This window comes from Capricornis sumatraensis, chromosome 10, assembly GCF_032405125.1.
Source record: "Capricornis sumatraensis isolate serow.1 chromosome 10, serow.2, whole genome shotgun sequence".
In the NCBI taxonomy this organism is placed as follows: domain Eukaryota; kingdom Metazoa; phylum Chordata; class Mammalia; order Artiodactyla; family Bovidae; genus Capricornis; species Capricornis sumatraensis.
Window position 1 is genome coordinate 88,893,440 of NC_091078.1, and position 15,716 is coordinate 88,909,155.

General features: G+C 50.5%; 1 protein-coding gene across 6 annotated transcripts in view; it reads right to left on the minus strand.

Annotated features, from left to right (window-relative positions):
* The window catches only part of FLNB (filamin B), a 139,105-nt gene extending 123,959 nt beyond the window's left edge, over positions 1-15,146 (minus strand). For all 6 annotated transcript variants that reach the window (XM_068982281.1, XM_068982280.1, XM_068982279.1 and 3 more), the window contains exon 1: positions 14,792-15,146. In XM_068982281.1, coding sequence (XP_068838382.1) covers positions 14,792-15,083 — 292 coding nt within the window. In that variant the 5' untranslated portion in view covers positions 15,084-15,146. The remainder of the gene's footprint in view (positions 1-14,791) is intronic.
* Positions 15,147-15,716: the final 570 nt, after the last annotated feature.

Below are 15,716 nucleotides of genomic sequence, written 5' to 3' on the forward strand. Positions count from 1 at the left end.
AAGAAAAAAAAAAAAAAGTGCATCAATTAAGACCCAGAACAGCCAAAAATAAAGAAATAAAAACAAATATAATCATTAAAAAATAAAAATCTGCACTAGTCACTCACTGAAGTAAGCCCCCACCCTCCACAAATTCTATCTCTGGGAAAGATGTTGGGTGTTCCCTGCCCCCACCAAAGATGACCTAAAAAAATGATACTCCCTAAAAGTCAAGTATTGGAAACGTGGCCCAACAAAGGGCACAGCAGGCAGCTGCACTCAAGGGGAAACTGGGAGAAGCAGGTAGTTACACGAGACACAGATCCCTTCAGCCTGTCTGGGCCAAGCCAGCACACTCCCGACAAGAACTGAGAATGCTGCCTGCCCCCCAACCCTCCACATCCCCTGGTCTCAGCAGCCACAGTCTGCAGTGCCAGCTGCCTTCCCTCACCCCATTCGGGCAATCTTGATGCTGTTTGTACAGGCTGGTGTCACCCCAGCAGTCCAGTTCCCAAGGACTACTGTAAAAACATGTTGCTGTCTCCATGAGAAGAGGTTAGACAGTTCTGGGTTCAAGACCACACCCAGGGCCACACAAATCCTGACAGATAGTGCAGGCAGTCCCACCATGATCCCAGACATCAAAGGGCCGGGTCAGCCAACAAGCCAGGCTGAAGGAGGGGGACTCAGGCTGCGGGAGCAGCTAGGATAACCTGCTTGGCTTCAGACGGAAAGTGTTCAAGGCAGTCAGCATCACCTCCCCTCCAGCACAACTGGCTTCTCTTCTTTCTCCTCCACTAGGGGCTGAAAAGGGTTAGTGGGAGGGGCAGGGCTTCAGTATGATAATGCAATGCTGGCTTAAAACTCACCATTTAAAAAACGAAGATCATGGCATCTGATCCCATCACTTCATGGCAAATAGATGGGGAAACAATGGAAACAGTGATAGACTATTTTCTTGGGCTCCAAAATCACTGCAGTAACTGCAGCCATGGAATTAAAAGACGCTTGCTCCCTGGAAGAAAAGGTATGACAGACCTAGACAGCACATTAAAAAGCAGAGACATTACTTTGGAAACAAAGATCCATATAGTCAAAGCTATGGTTTTGCCAGTAGTCATGTATGGATATGAGGGTTGGACTGTACAGAAAGCTGAGCACTGAAGAACTGATGCTTTAGAACTGTGGTGTTGGAGAAGACTCTTGAGAGCCCTTTGGACTGCAAGGGGATCCAACCAGTCCATCCCAAAGGAAATAAATCCTGAATATCCACTGGAAGGACTGATGCTGAAGCTAAAGCTCCAATACTTTGGCCACCTGATGCAAAGAACTGACTCATTAGAAAAGACCCTGATGCTGGGAAAGACTGAGGCAGGAGGAGGGGATGACAGAGGATGAGATGATTGGATGGCATCACCAGCTCAATGGACATGAGTTTGAGCAAGCTCTGGGAGGTGGTAGACAGGAAAGCCTTGCATGCTGCTGTCCTTGGAGTCACAAAGAATTGGACATGACTGAGCAGAGAAGGCAACGGCACCCCACTCTAGTACTCTTGCCTGGAAAATCCCATGGATGGAGGAGCCTGGTGGGCTGCAGTCCATGGGGTAGCTAAGAGTTGGACATGACTGAGCGAGTTCCCTTTCACTTTTCACTTTCATGCATTGGAGAAGGAAATGGCAACCCACTCCAGTGTTCTTGCCTGGAGAATCCCAGGGACGGGGAGCCTGGTGGGCTGCCGTCTACGGGGTCACACAGAGTCGGACACGACTGAAGCGACTTAGCAGCAGCAGCAGAGCAACAGAACAACAATAAGAGGCAGAACAGTGAGCTGGGGTCAGCCAGCTCTCAAGTGGCAGAGTCAAGACTCAAACCCATGAGCGGTCACCTGGACTCTGGACAGTGTTACAGCCACTTCCAGGAGAGCAGTATCAGGAGAGAAAGAAATGGGAGCAAAGGACATGCTAGGAGACAAAAAGAAAGGCGAAAGAATGGAAGGAGGACAAAGGAGCTAGTCTATATATATATACACACACTAGCCAAACAAGAAGAAAGGGAAAGTCAGGGATTGTGTCAAGAACAGTTGGCACCTGTTTTTGCTTCTTAAGGGATATTTGTCCTGAAGACCAGGAAATGCCACCGGCCTATGACTCCTGCCCTCAAAAATCCAGGCCACTTCTTTGTCAAAAAACACCCTAAAAGGTACGAGGTATCTTTGACCAATTTCTGAGTCACCAATTTCTTTGACCCACCCTTCCCCTTACAAGATAATTAGGCCATGTCTTCCTCCAGTCAAAAGTGGCCACCACTAGCCCAGGAATTAAGAGGAGGGAGGAAGGCAGTGACCACCACTTAAGGTCCCTTAGTGTCCACCAAGGGCTAGGTCAAGTGCTTTGCAGGAACTGTATCATTTATCCTCAGTAAGACCAAGAGCAGGGTACTAATATAGCCCGGGGCACATAACCTGGGCTAAGTCAAGCATCTTGTCCCGAGTCTCTTAGTTATTAAGTAGTAGGGTCTAACTGACCCATACTCTTAAGCACTCTGAGGAAATGACTCAATTTATATGTTAAAGTGGTTTACAGCCTATCTCCTTTGCCTCAAACAAGAGCAAGATAGGATGATTCCAGGGGTCGGTGTCCTGAGGGCTGTTGACAAAATGTCTCCAGGAAACCAATGAAGAACTCAGGGCTGCAGACAATTTTCAGACATCTGAGAGTTTGCAGGCAGGCAGGGGGTCACAAAGAGTCAGACACGAATGAAGCAACCTGGCGCTCATGCCCGCACGACTGAACCAACTACATTGTTACCGAGCATATTTGAGACATCTAAACTAAGGGAGCTGAACAACTAACAGGTATGTTTTAGTTTCATGTTTCTGTGCTGGGACTAATCATGAGACAAGGTCACAATGTAACCAAAGATAATTACTATTATTAAGAGACCCTGGCAGTCCCAATATAAGTTGATCCTAAAAACTTTTAAGAGACAGAAATGGCTGCAACACCCCACTCTGTGGTTGACCAAAACATATTTCTAGACAAAGGGAGACTTGCAAACCAGGATGAGCCTCAACCAAGACCTCCAATTTTAATGCTGACCACAGCTCAGCAAGAACTCAAGGATGAATCTTGTTACAACCATCAGTATGATCAAAATGATTTCACAAAACATTTCCAGTCCACAGTCTTTTTCCTAAGAAAATGCATCCCCTCTTCCACATTCTGATCAAAAGAGAGGTGAAAGCAAAACTCTGGAAAAACAGAAAAAAAGACAACATTCTTCACAGGTGATGCATTTTTTCTTTATATTTCTATGTTCTTGATTTCTTAATTTTTTTAAACAAAGAACTACAAATGCAACTTTTCGTTTCATTAAAAAAAAAACAAACAACTTGTTAGAAGTGAGTTTCAAAGACATGCTGAGCTGACATGTCCTCCTTTGGGGACTGAAATCTCAGGAGAGGGTCACAGCCTGCCACATACTGGCTGAACTGGGTGTGCCTCAGTTTCCTTGTCTGTGTAATGGGGTTACCACAATAACCACAGCTCGGGGTTGCAATGGAGTTCCATTTAGCCATTATTGAAAAGGATTTATCCCAATGCCTGGTACCAGTACATGCTCAATATATATTTACTATTAACAAAACTATTACTATGATCATAGTGTCTTTCAGTGGCTTCTTTTGTTCATTTTTCTGACTCTCACATGGCAAGCTGGAAGACGCTTTGTTTTCTAACAGTTGAAGTAAATTATGAATGTTCGAAAAATAAGTACAAAATGCTGAATTCTTTATGTTCAGCATCACTGTCCCAAAAGATGAACATTCTGGGGCTTCCCAGGTAGCTCAAATGGTAAAGAGTCTGCCTGCAATGCCGGAGACCTGGGTTCGATCTCTGGGTTGGGAAGATCCCGTGGAGGAGGACATGACAACCCACTCCAGTATTTCTGCCCGGAGAATTCCATGGACAGAGGAGCCTGGCAGGATCCAGTCCACGGGGTCGCAAAGAGTCAGACACGACTGAGCGACTACTCCTCACTGTCCCCAAAACTGCGGTGTTCTACTGGGACCCCAGATCCAACTGTCCACTGCACGTAACTCCCATTTCTCTGTAGCCTGATGCTCACACATTTTTTGAAAGCAAATACGCTGCAAACAAGTCAAAGTACCAAACTTACTATTCAACCCATCTATGCTGGAGGTTGTTTATTTATTCGATAAGTTATTTATTATATTCCTACTAAAAGCCAAGCTCAGAGCCCCAGAGGTAAATAAGAGACAGAGCCTGACCTGGAGCAGTTGTCACCTAGTAGGAGAACAAGACAGGTAAGTTAGGAGACCAACACAGCTCAGTAAGCTATGAACTGGAAGGGCGCCAGGGGAGGGGGGAGCGGTGGGTGCCCTCCCACCTTGGCTGTGACTCCCCACGGCTTTCAAAAAAAAGTCCTAAGAAAAGGAGAGGTGATTTTGGTAAGAGATGTGTGCCCCACTGGAGTGTAACGTGACACCTCGATCACGTCCTATAAAGGACTTCCCAGCAGAAGAGGCATTCCTCAAGTACCAGCTTGCTTGCCTCCTTTAGTGGAGATGCGGAACGGCCCAGGTGCCTGCAAGCCAGGATCCACCAAGGCTCCTTCTCCCAGACCACTTTCTGGGTTCTGCCCTGGGATGGCTGGAAGCTGCACTGAGCGGCCCCCAGTCCCACCAGCAGCACACCCTCAGTCTTCCAGCCTCTGCCTCTTCTGACAAGGAATCTTCTAAACAGAACCCAGAACTAACTCTGTTCAAGTAACAGAACTGCCAAGTCACAAAGGTCCTTTAGGGTTGGAGCCCCAAGGCCTCAGAACCTGAGGACCCCTGGGACGGCAGGGCCTGGTCCTCCTCCTCTGGCTTGCTTTACCCCACCGTGGGAACAATCACTTTGTTCCTGTGCATGAAGTATCAAGCTGGACCTCCCTGGTGATCCAGGGATTAAGAACCTGCCTGTCAATGCAGGGGACACAGGTCTGATCCCTGATCTGAGAAGATCCCGCATGCCAGGGGGCAACTAAGCTCATGTGCCACAGCTACCGACCCTGCCCTCTAGAGCCCACGTTCCACAAGAGAACCCACCACAACGAGAAGCTGGTGCGCTGCAACTAGAGAAAGCCCTGTGCTGCTCTGAAGGTCCAGGACAGGAAAAAAAAAAAAAGCACCAGTCTGAGCTGTGCTCCCAGCAGGCTGTAGAATGCCAAATAATTCTTGTTTTCCCAGAATATCTGATAAATCACTTCAGGGAGGTGAGCACAAGCAGTGCAGTACCAGCATGATAAGAACTTGGTTATTTTCTTCGGGGCTGCAGGGGAGATGGAGGAATCTGATTCTAGTCACTGAGACTCCTTTCATACCCCCGGCTACATGGGAGGCCTGCCTCTGCCTGGGTCACCATAAGCACGAGGCAGAAAGCCGCACCACTCCTGTTTGTTGAAGGAAAGCTGACCGCTGCCTGCCTCTGCTAATCTCAAAATCTTAATTTATGGGACGCGGGGAATTTACACAGTCCCTGCCACAGTCCCCACCCATTTCCCTATAGCTCGAAAGCCAAAATTCCGCACGGGGTTCCAAATAATTCCAACCTCTTTGGTTGCCTTTATATCTAAACGGAAATTCCAGAAAAGTTGTCTGGCGTGGCAAAAGCTGACCAGCCTTATGAAAATACCCAGGAAGGTGACCCATTTAGTCAAAAGAGCTTTCAGATCTCCATGAGAACAGGAATTCATGCCAGCATAAAGGGCCTTCAGAGAGGGCGAACAGGAGTGTTGTGTTAACGCCCAGACCTTTCAACAAGCCAGCCCTGCAATTTCTGGGGAGGCTGAGCACCTAGAGACGGCTGGCAAGACCAGTTTGATCGCTCAGGAGCTGTACTGCAGGAGAAGCCCCTTAGGGACACAAATGCAGTCCTGGAGCACACGGCTTGGTGCCTTGGTGGTGTAGCAAGGGGCCTGCCCCCCAGGCTCCTTGAATATGAGCAAGGAACCACTGGCTTGGATTGGAGGTTTGTACCAGGGCTGCTTGACTGATACAGGCTGAGTGCCAGCCAGGAAAGAAAAGTTCTGCTCAGCGGCAATTGCAACCCAATGCCCCACCTCTACCCTGCTGCCCCTGCCAGTTAATGTTTACAGGTAGCAGAAGGCAAGGATGTGGGGTGAGGTCACTGCTGACAAAGCACAGCTGTGCCAGTGTCGACTGTCACCAAGGATCTCCCAGGATAGCTGGGTCTCAGCAAACCCCACCCATATACCCTCATAGGTGGTGGGCACTGCAAGCCCCACAGGACTGCAGCCAGGAGGCAGCCTCCTCCACGCTGCTGACTTCCAGGCCTCGCAAAGAAAGCCCTGCCTGGCTCCCCTAAGAAGACCTTCAGCTGGTCCCTGCTGTCCAGACCTGCAGTGAAACCACTGCCCCTGAAAACCGAAAAAAGGCAGGAAAGAACCAGAGAGCTGTCTCCAAGAACTGGAAAGAAGACCCCCATGAAAGCTTTATGGTGCCAGAAGAGGTAAGGCAAATGGGCCCCCCAAAGCTGTGTTTTATAGAAGGAAATTTCAATTTCACACTAACCAAGTCCAAATGTTCAAGTAAAATAAAAGTGTTTTAAATAAAATAGACATGAACAGGAGTAAAGCAGTGGAAAATCTCTCACTATAACATTTGCGGGCTTCCTCGGTGGCTCAGCAGTAAAGGGCTCACCTGTTAATGCAGGAGATGTGGGTTCAATCCCTGGGTTGGGGAGTTCCCCTAAAGAAGGCAATGGCAACCCACCCCAATATTCTTGCCTGGCAAATCCCATGGACAAAGGAGTCTGACAGGCTACAGTCCATATGGCTGAAAAAGAGTCAGACACGACTTAGCAATTAAACAATGTATCTATTTTATGAGTGTGGAACCCAACGTTGACACTACAAAACAAAAACTACAGCTTAATGCAGGCAAGGATCGTGGCTGGCATGGGAAGTGAGGTAGAGCTGAGCCTCAGTTTTCTCATCTACAACTTGGAAATAGACATAAAGCCACTGTCTATGCAGGGTTCATAATGAGGATTAGAAGTAATCCAAGCAAGGCACTCAGGATAGTGCTTAGCACATAGCAGGCGCAGGGAGACACTAGGTCTTATGTTAGAGATACGTGTGCACACAGCAACATTTGGCACACAAAGGGCATCATGGTGGGCATTTGTGCCAAGAACAGAGGGGCACAGGTGTCCTCCGGGCCAGGCTGTCTGCCTGGGCCAGGATTGGATGATGGGGGGAGGAGGAAGTCAACACTCTGTCAAAATAGACTCTCTTCCCAGAAGATGGACTCAGTTTCTGAAGAAAAGTAGTCAGGCACCTTATACATTCAAGGCCGCTTTCCCAGCCCCAGAAGAAGAAAGTACTGCTGTTTATCATACAATAACGTGAGTCCATTTGGTGATCATCCAACATGTTTAATGCATAACTAGATTTACAACAGCAACGTAAGACGGCTTGTAGCAGAACATCATAAAGTGTTACTTGGTCGCTCAGCAGTGTCCAACTCTTTGTGACCCCATGGACTGTAGCCCACCAGAGTCCTCTGTCCATAGAATTCTCCAGGCAAGAATACTAGAGTGGGTTGCCATGCCCTCCTCCAGGGGATCTTCCTAACCCAGGGATCAAACTCAGGTCTCCCACAGTGCAGGTGGATTCTTTTGCCATCTGAGCCACCAGGGAAGCCTGCCATTCATTCCCTTTTCCAGGGGAACTTCGAGACCCAGGGACTGAACCCAGGTCTCCCACACTGCAGGTAGATTCTTTACCATTTGAGCCACTGGGGAAGCCTAGAACGTCATGAAAGACAGTTTTTAATCTTTTTTTAAGAGCAGGGACTACCACACAATTAGATGGAAATGGCTCATCCAGTTGGATTTAATCATTTGGTTCAATTTGTTGGGGGAAGAGGTTATAATTTTAGATCTACCTCTTTAATGGAGAAAAAGTAAAGATGAAAACTAAATGCAGGGACTTTCCTGGTGGTCCAGTGGCTAAAACTCTGAGTTCCCAATGCAGGGGCCCGAGTTCAATCCCTGGTCAGGGGACTAGATTCCACATGCTGCAACTGAGAGTTCACCCGCCACATCCAAAGATCCTGACCTGGAGCAGTCAAATAAACTTTTACAAAATAGACAAACACAGATTAATAACAATATGGGGGGGGGGGAGGAAAAGGAAATATAGATATGCAAGCTGTCAGGGGCCCCCAAACAGGGTATATGCACCCCAGGGATGCAAAAGATAATCCATTACAGCAGGAGAAAAACCCGATCTTCTGTTTGGATTTGCTACCTAAAAAGAAACTAAACTTTAGTAACATTTAATATACAGACTGACTGTGGTATATGTATACAGCTTATAAACATATGCATATGAGAAAGGGGTACATTCAGTTTTTTTTCTTTTCTGATAGGAGTAACTGGAGCAACAGTGAAGAGATCCTCAGATTAGCTGAGCCATTTCAGCTGGGTTCACTTACCTTACCCCAGGCTCCCTAAACGAAGATGCTCTACTGGCAACCTCTAGCCTCAAAGGGTCCTTTGTGAGCCAGCCCCTGCCTACCTCTCCACCACCCCTCCGATCTCCACCTGACACTCTTCTACTTCTGGGCTCACCTGACTAATTATAGTCAGGCTTTAGGTTTGAGCACAACAGCCCCTTCCTCCAGGAAGCCCTCCAAACTACCCAGTCTAGCCTGACGGAAGGTGCTCTTCCCCCTCAGAGGGCTTCTCATCTTAGTCCTTACTATTAAATGGTGGTCCGCAGACAGTGACAACTGGGAGCCAACTGGAAGGCCAGAATTCAGAGTTCACCCCTAATCTAGTGAATCAGGCTGACATTTTAAACGGGCCCCCATTTTCAAGTTCCCAGGTGATTTGTGTGTGCCTGAAGGTTTGAGAAGGACACTCCCTGGTGACTTGTCTCTCCTCTGTGCTGAGCAGTAGGGCAAGCCAGGGACATGACTCTCATTATATTCCTGTGGCCCTAGCACCTAGCCTGGCTCAGGGCTGGTCTTTCATATGCTGGTTAAATGAGGAAAGGAAGAGAGAATGGATTTAGAGAGGCACCTTGGAAATTCCAAGCTGGAGGGAGGGGCATAACTGACACACCGTTTGACAGTGGCAGGAATGGCCAGAGAACAGATTGAGGATAAGACAAAGTCCACTATAGTAATAATGACGACAGCAGCATTATGCTGTAGCTTAAATCGAATGCTATGTAACTTAAATCAAAGCTATGATAGGAACTATCATTCGCCTCCATTTTACAAACCTTTCTGAGGCTCAGAAAGGTTACTGCAGTGGACCAGAGTTGCACAACTGTTATGGGTCAGAATGATGGTGAGAAACAGCTTCAGGCATGTGCTACCCTGAAGGCCATTTATAGAGGAAGCAGGGTGGTGCAGTACCCTGGCCATGGAGCCAATGGAGAAAAATTGGGGGGCCCCAAAGCTCCAACGTGAGCAGCTGCTGCCCAAGGAGCAAGGCAGCCATCCTTGACTAACCCATGATACAGCTTCACAGCACAGAATCAGGACCCCCTCCCCGGGTGGGGAGTGAAGAGGGAGTGCCCGGGAGACATAATTTGGCTCCAAATCAAAGCTCTCCTTCAGCACAGACTCTCCAAGAAAGAAGGCAGCTGCTGACTGGCATGCTGGCCCCACCATTGCTGAAGGAGCTTGCAGACGTCTAACTACCATCTGGAAATGATTTGGCCCTGAGATTCCTGAACGGGTGGGAGACTGGAATGACCAGCCACTCCAAACTCCTGTCCAGCTCTCAGAAACAAAGCTGGAATGAATGGGTCCTGGAGGCAAAAAATCATAACACAACCAGAGGTCACCCCCTGCGAAGGAGGGGACACCCTCTGGGCAATCCATAACCCTATTAGAGCAACAGGAATCGCCATTAGCCAAACAAGCTGGTCTCCCCAGCATGGTGTCAATTTTAAATGTCCTTTCAGTGTGCAAACTCTCCAGTGTGACTTTTGAGAATATTATTGGACAGCACTTTATTTATTTAACCAAACACACAGCACCAACAGTTCATGTGCCATGAACTGCTCTGAGCACTTTAAAAAATATTAACTTGTTTAGTTTTTACAACAACCTTTTAAGGAGTAGCTATTATCCAGATTTAAGCTATAAGCAAACCAAGGCACAGAAGTTTCTTAATTGCTACTTAGTGGCAAGTAGGATTTGAACCAAGAATCCTAGCTCTTAACAAACTGACACTTATGCGTTACGTTGTTACAAGTAGCCCAGAAACTTCCCAGGAAGCCTGCTATCTTGCTGCTTTTTAAGCCTTTCCTAGATGTGAACTAGTGACTCAGAGGGTAAAGAATCTACCTGCAATGCAGAAGACCTGGGTTCAATCCCTGGGAGAAAGAAATGGCAACCCACTCTAGTATTCTTTCCTAGGAAATCCCACGGACAGAGGAGCCTCGGACAGAGGAGCCTGGCAGGCTACAGTCCATGGGGTTGCAATGAGTCAGACAGGACTGAGCAACTAACACTCGTTTTCTTTCTAGATGTAAACTACACTGCCTGAAAAACACACCGATATTTGCCAACTATTTACAGGACAGAGCAGAATTTAGTATTATTTGTACATTATTTTGGTGGGAGTGGGACGAAAGGAAAGAAAACAGAGTGAGTGACCTACCACCCTGGAAACTCTGCCCAGTGACCGGTGGTCTTAGGAACATGCACCCCACCTATTCTGGGGTGCTGGCCTGGCACAGGCACTTTAAGCAAACATCAGGGTCAGACCACATCCATTAAAAAGGAAAGAATTCCTTTATATAAAGGATCAAACCAAAACACACCACCCAAATTGCTAGGCTACCCGGACTGTCATTCCTGGGTTGGGAGACCCCTTCTCCAAGTTGGCTGCACTGCCCAGGATCAGAAAAGTTTTTAGAAAAACAAGTAAATAAACCTGCCAGCTCCTGGCAGACAACTGGAATTAAATATGCTAAGGCCTCATTATGAACTGCCCAGGGTACAAGAAAGAACTTCAACTTTGGGATGAAGCCAAGGATGGGCCCACCTTACAAGGAATCACAAATATAAACAGCCAGGGCATTCTAGGCAGAAAAGCCACACTGCTCTCAGCATCCGACCACCTACGTCACACAACTGGTGCCTATGCCCAACTCTAATGATTCCCACAGTGTATGTTGTTGGGAGCTATCCAAAGTATACAAAACCCTGCATAGATACTTTCCCAGATCACAGGAGTGAAATTTCTCCCATTGGTAGTAGGAATCTCCAACAAACAAGCAACAACAAAACCGCTGAAGACAAGGCAGCTATTCCCTCAACAAATTCACCTCAAAACAAGACATAAGTGGTAAACTCGGGCTTTCCCACTGGTGCTAGTGGTAAAGAAACCACCTGCCAATTCAAGAGATGCAAGAGATGAGGGTTTGATGCCTGGGTTGGGAAGACCCCCCTAGAGAAGGCAATGGCAACCCACTCCAGTATCCTTGCCTGAAAACTTCCGTGGACAGAGGAGCCTGGTGGGCTACAGACAACGAGGGTGCAAAAAGTCAGCCACAACTGAGCACAGCACAGAGGAAAGCGAAAAGCAAAAACCAAACCAAACAAAAAAAGATGCAAATGGATTCTGCTCACTTCCTGACATGACCCTCATCTCATGGACCCTCTTCACAGTTCAGAGGATTAATCTCATCCCTTATCCAAGGCCTCACTTTGTTCAAGGTCACAGGCTCAGTGTATGGATATCCAACCATAACCCCTACACCCCAGAGTTACAAAACTTTGTGTTCACATGAGCTCTCTGGTGGGACAATGGGGCTGTATTTTACTTGTTTCTGACCTTGAAAAATAGGTCAGTTAAGCCTCAAGTTGAACAACTTGTCAGACCTAGGTTCCAGTCAACATTCACCAGCTGGGTGACCCGCACAAGAAGTTACTTCACTCCCATTTCCCCAACTTTAAATAGAGGTAACGATACTAACCGGCTTCCCAGGTGGTGCTAGTGGTAAAGAAAAGTGAAAAATGAAGTGGCTCAGTTGTGTCTGACTCTTTGGGACCTCATGGACTGTTGCCTACCGGGCTCCTCTCCCATTTGAACCCATCTGCCAATGCAGGAGACACAAGTTCAGTCCCTGGGTCAGGAAGACCCCCTGGAGGATGGTACGGCAGCCCACTCCAGGGTTCTTGCCTGGAGAATCCCATGGACAGAGGAGCCTGGCGGCAGTATAGTCCATAGCGTCACAGTAGCAGCCTAGAGTCCACAGGGTCACAAAGAGTCGGACTCAACTGAAGACAATATTAACCACCATCCCCAGTAATAACAACAACCATTTTCTAAGCACTGGGCCTGGACTAGGAAGTGGTGGGGAGATCATTACATAGACAAGGAAACCAGATCTCAAGGATTCAAGGTGGCGATCAGCGGGGTCATCAACAGAACACACTCAACACCTAGCGTGTGTCCCAAGTTGGAACTCATTTGTCATCGTCAGCACAAAGCAACACAGCATAAGCAGGGAAAGCTTGAACTGAAGTCCTCGCAGGATGTGAATTTTTTTCTGAAGGGCCTTTACCCTGCAGAGTCCCAGGAACAGAGGGAAGAGGCCTCAGGCATTACCGCTTCAGGGAGTCCTGGCCCTTGGTAACTCTCCCTCCAGGCTCCGGAGGCCGGAAAACCTGTTTGCTGTAAGATCTTTCTGGAGAGCAACTAGGCAGCCAATGACAGGAGTCATAAATGTGATCACACCATTTGACCCAGGAATCCCACTCTGGGGAATATGATCCGAGAAATTATTTAAAAGGAGAAAATAAAACAGTGTAGACTGTGGTGGGAAGAGGTCCATAGCAAGAAACTGCCAAAGTCCACAGGCCACAACCAGGGAAGGGACAGCTAACCCTGGAATGCCAGGACGGTAGAAGTCGCTGTGGCCTGGCTGGGTTCAGGAACGAAAATCATGAGGGTTAAGGGGAAAGATGTACGGGGCCAGACAAAGCCTAGAATAAGACCCTCAATTTCGGGGCACTGATGGGAAACCATGCTGGAAGCAGCTGCTGCCTCTGTAAACAGCTGGCAAAGTAGGCAGTAGTACTGTGGTTTGGTGTGTTTTTCGTTTTTTTTTTTAAAGAGATTTCATGTCATGTTCGGACACTCCTGGTTTACTTTAAATTTCTTTGTTCAGTTAATTAAATAAATACACATTTTCAAAACGAAGAAGGGATCCATGTTGAGCCCAGCCGGCCTTTGAGATTCAATCTGAAAAGAAAGTAATTCCCAGAGAAACTGAGGTTCTCCTTTCCTCCTTACAGGAGATTGGTGCCCCAGAGGCGACCGCATGTCACACAGCTTCCCTGGGCAGGGACGCCACCCCGATGGGGAGGCTGACTGGGCGGTGGTCCCGGAAGCAGCCCTGCCTGCCTTGACGGGCGTGGGGGAGGGCGGTGGAGAGGACGAGGAGACTCAGCCTCGGCACCCAGCGTCAGGCCTGCTTTCCTGGGGAAGAGACCTGAGGCAGCTCCTCACGGGCAAGAGGCTCACCTGGCAGAACGCACACACACACTGTGTAGGTGCACACACATTCTCTGCACAGTGCATGCTCTCCACACACATGCTCTCTGTACATACACTCTGCACACCAACACACTCGCGCGGGCACACACACTCCACGCCTCTCGCCCCGATCCTCAGCGTCCACACCCATCAGCCGCCTTGTGGCCCTTCCAGAAGCCCTCAACCAGCCGAGGTCACAGGCGGGACCTCACCCCAACTCTTCCTCCCGCGTTGCGGGTCGGGGGGAGGCGGGGGAGAGGAACCCAACACCAGCTCCCCCCTCCCTCTCAGGAAGACCCTGGTGTGGGGAGGGCGGGGAGAGGAAAGCAAAGTCTCCTTTAATTGTCACCCACTTCCTTCAATTCTCAGCTGGACCCTCGCTAGCCTGAGCGAGCCCATTAACGCCCTGGCCCCGCCTCGTCTGCAACAGGGGTCTGACGGCGCCCCAGCTCGCAGGCTGCGTGAGGAGGGAGGTGACTGGGAAGGCTGTGGGCGCCCAGCGCGCACTAGCTGGGGCTCCTACAAGGCAGCGGTTACTGTGACCACCACCCATCTCTGAATGACACCTTCGGCGGCGACAGCGCAGCCAGAGCTGAGCTGGGAGCGAGGAAGACACACCTCCGCGGCTCCCCTTCCCACCTCGGGGCCCAAACCCCTTCCGGCGACCGCCAGGTCCCCGTCTCCACCTGGGCGGGAGGCCCCGGGTTCGGAGAACAGTCCCTCCCAGGGCCTCCCCACCTGGCCTCCCAGCCAACGCCCATTCGGCGGCCGCGGGGCGCAGCGGGGCGAGCGCTCCGGGGAGCGCCGGACGAGGGCTCCACGCCCCAGGGACCGCGGACCTGAGGCTTCCAGTCCCCCGGCCCCCGCTGCGACGCCCCAGCTCCCGAGAAATGCCACAGCCCCGACTCTCCCCGTGCGGCCTCAACCCGAACCTTCAACCCACCGCCCCCAACAGGCGCACAGCCCCGGCGCACGGCGCGGAGCGAGCACACGAGGAGAGCGCCCTGGAGGATGGATCTCCCGAGGGGGCCTAGGTCCCCTTTGTCCTCGCGCCCTCGGGGGACAACGTCCCCCGGCCCCGGAGCCCACACGGAGCCCGCGGCTGCTCGGCGCGGTGGTGGTGGTGGGGCACCCGACGGGGAGCTTCAGCCTCCACAGGGGCGCACGCGCGGTGCAGGCTGGAGGGCGAGGGGTGCCGGCCGGGCCAGGGCACTCACCGATGGACACGAGCTTGATGCTCTCGCGGTCCAGGAACTCGAGCGCCACCGACACGTTCTCCAGCTGCATCTGGCGGAAGGTGGGCCGCTGGTGGTACTTGCGGTACATGTGCTTCTGGCTGAGCACCTCCAGGAGCGCGATGAGCCGCAGCCCGTCGCTCAGGTCGGTCTGCAGGTTCCCTATGCGCTTGTTCACGCACTTAAGGTGCTCGTTGCACCAACGCGTGAAGGTGTTCTGCTGGATCTTCTTCCAGGGCGCGTCTTCCGCCAGGTCCTTCTCGGTGACCGGCATTCTGGCGGCGGGAAGAGCGCTATGCGCAGCGAGCTGCCGGGGACTGGCGTATGGAGGCCCAAGGGCCGCGGGGAGCGCAAAACCAAAGCGGAGCGGGAGCGGGGCTCGAACTCGCTGCTACCAAAGCCGCAGCTGGGGCTGCTCTGCGCCCGCCTGCCCGTGGCCGCGCGAGGCGTCTGGCCCCGCGCCTGCGCACTGAGTCGGCCCGCCCCTGAAGCTCCGCCCAGTCCCAACCCTCAGGAGGGCGCTCCCGGTTCACGCTCGCCCCCTGCCGCTCGAAGCGAGCATTACGGCCCGGGAGTCTAAGTCCTCTGGGGTCCCCGCGCTCTGTGCTCACAGCCTCGGTGAAAGGAAGCTAGGCGGGAGATGTCCAGCTTCTCAAGGAGGTCACCCGGTGCCAGAGTGAGGGGACGTGCAGAGGTAGGAACCTGGACAGAATGGGCAGGGACGGTGGCATGGGTCACGCGGGAAGGGTTGGCGGGGAGGGGTATTTCATCCACCTGCAGGTTCAATAAGTTTCAATAAAACCTTTTACTGAGCTATTGCTGTGTGCTAGGCTCTGTGTTAAGGACTTCCCTGTAGCTCAAACGGCAAAGAATCTGGTTGCGAGACAGGAGGCCAGAATTCGATCCC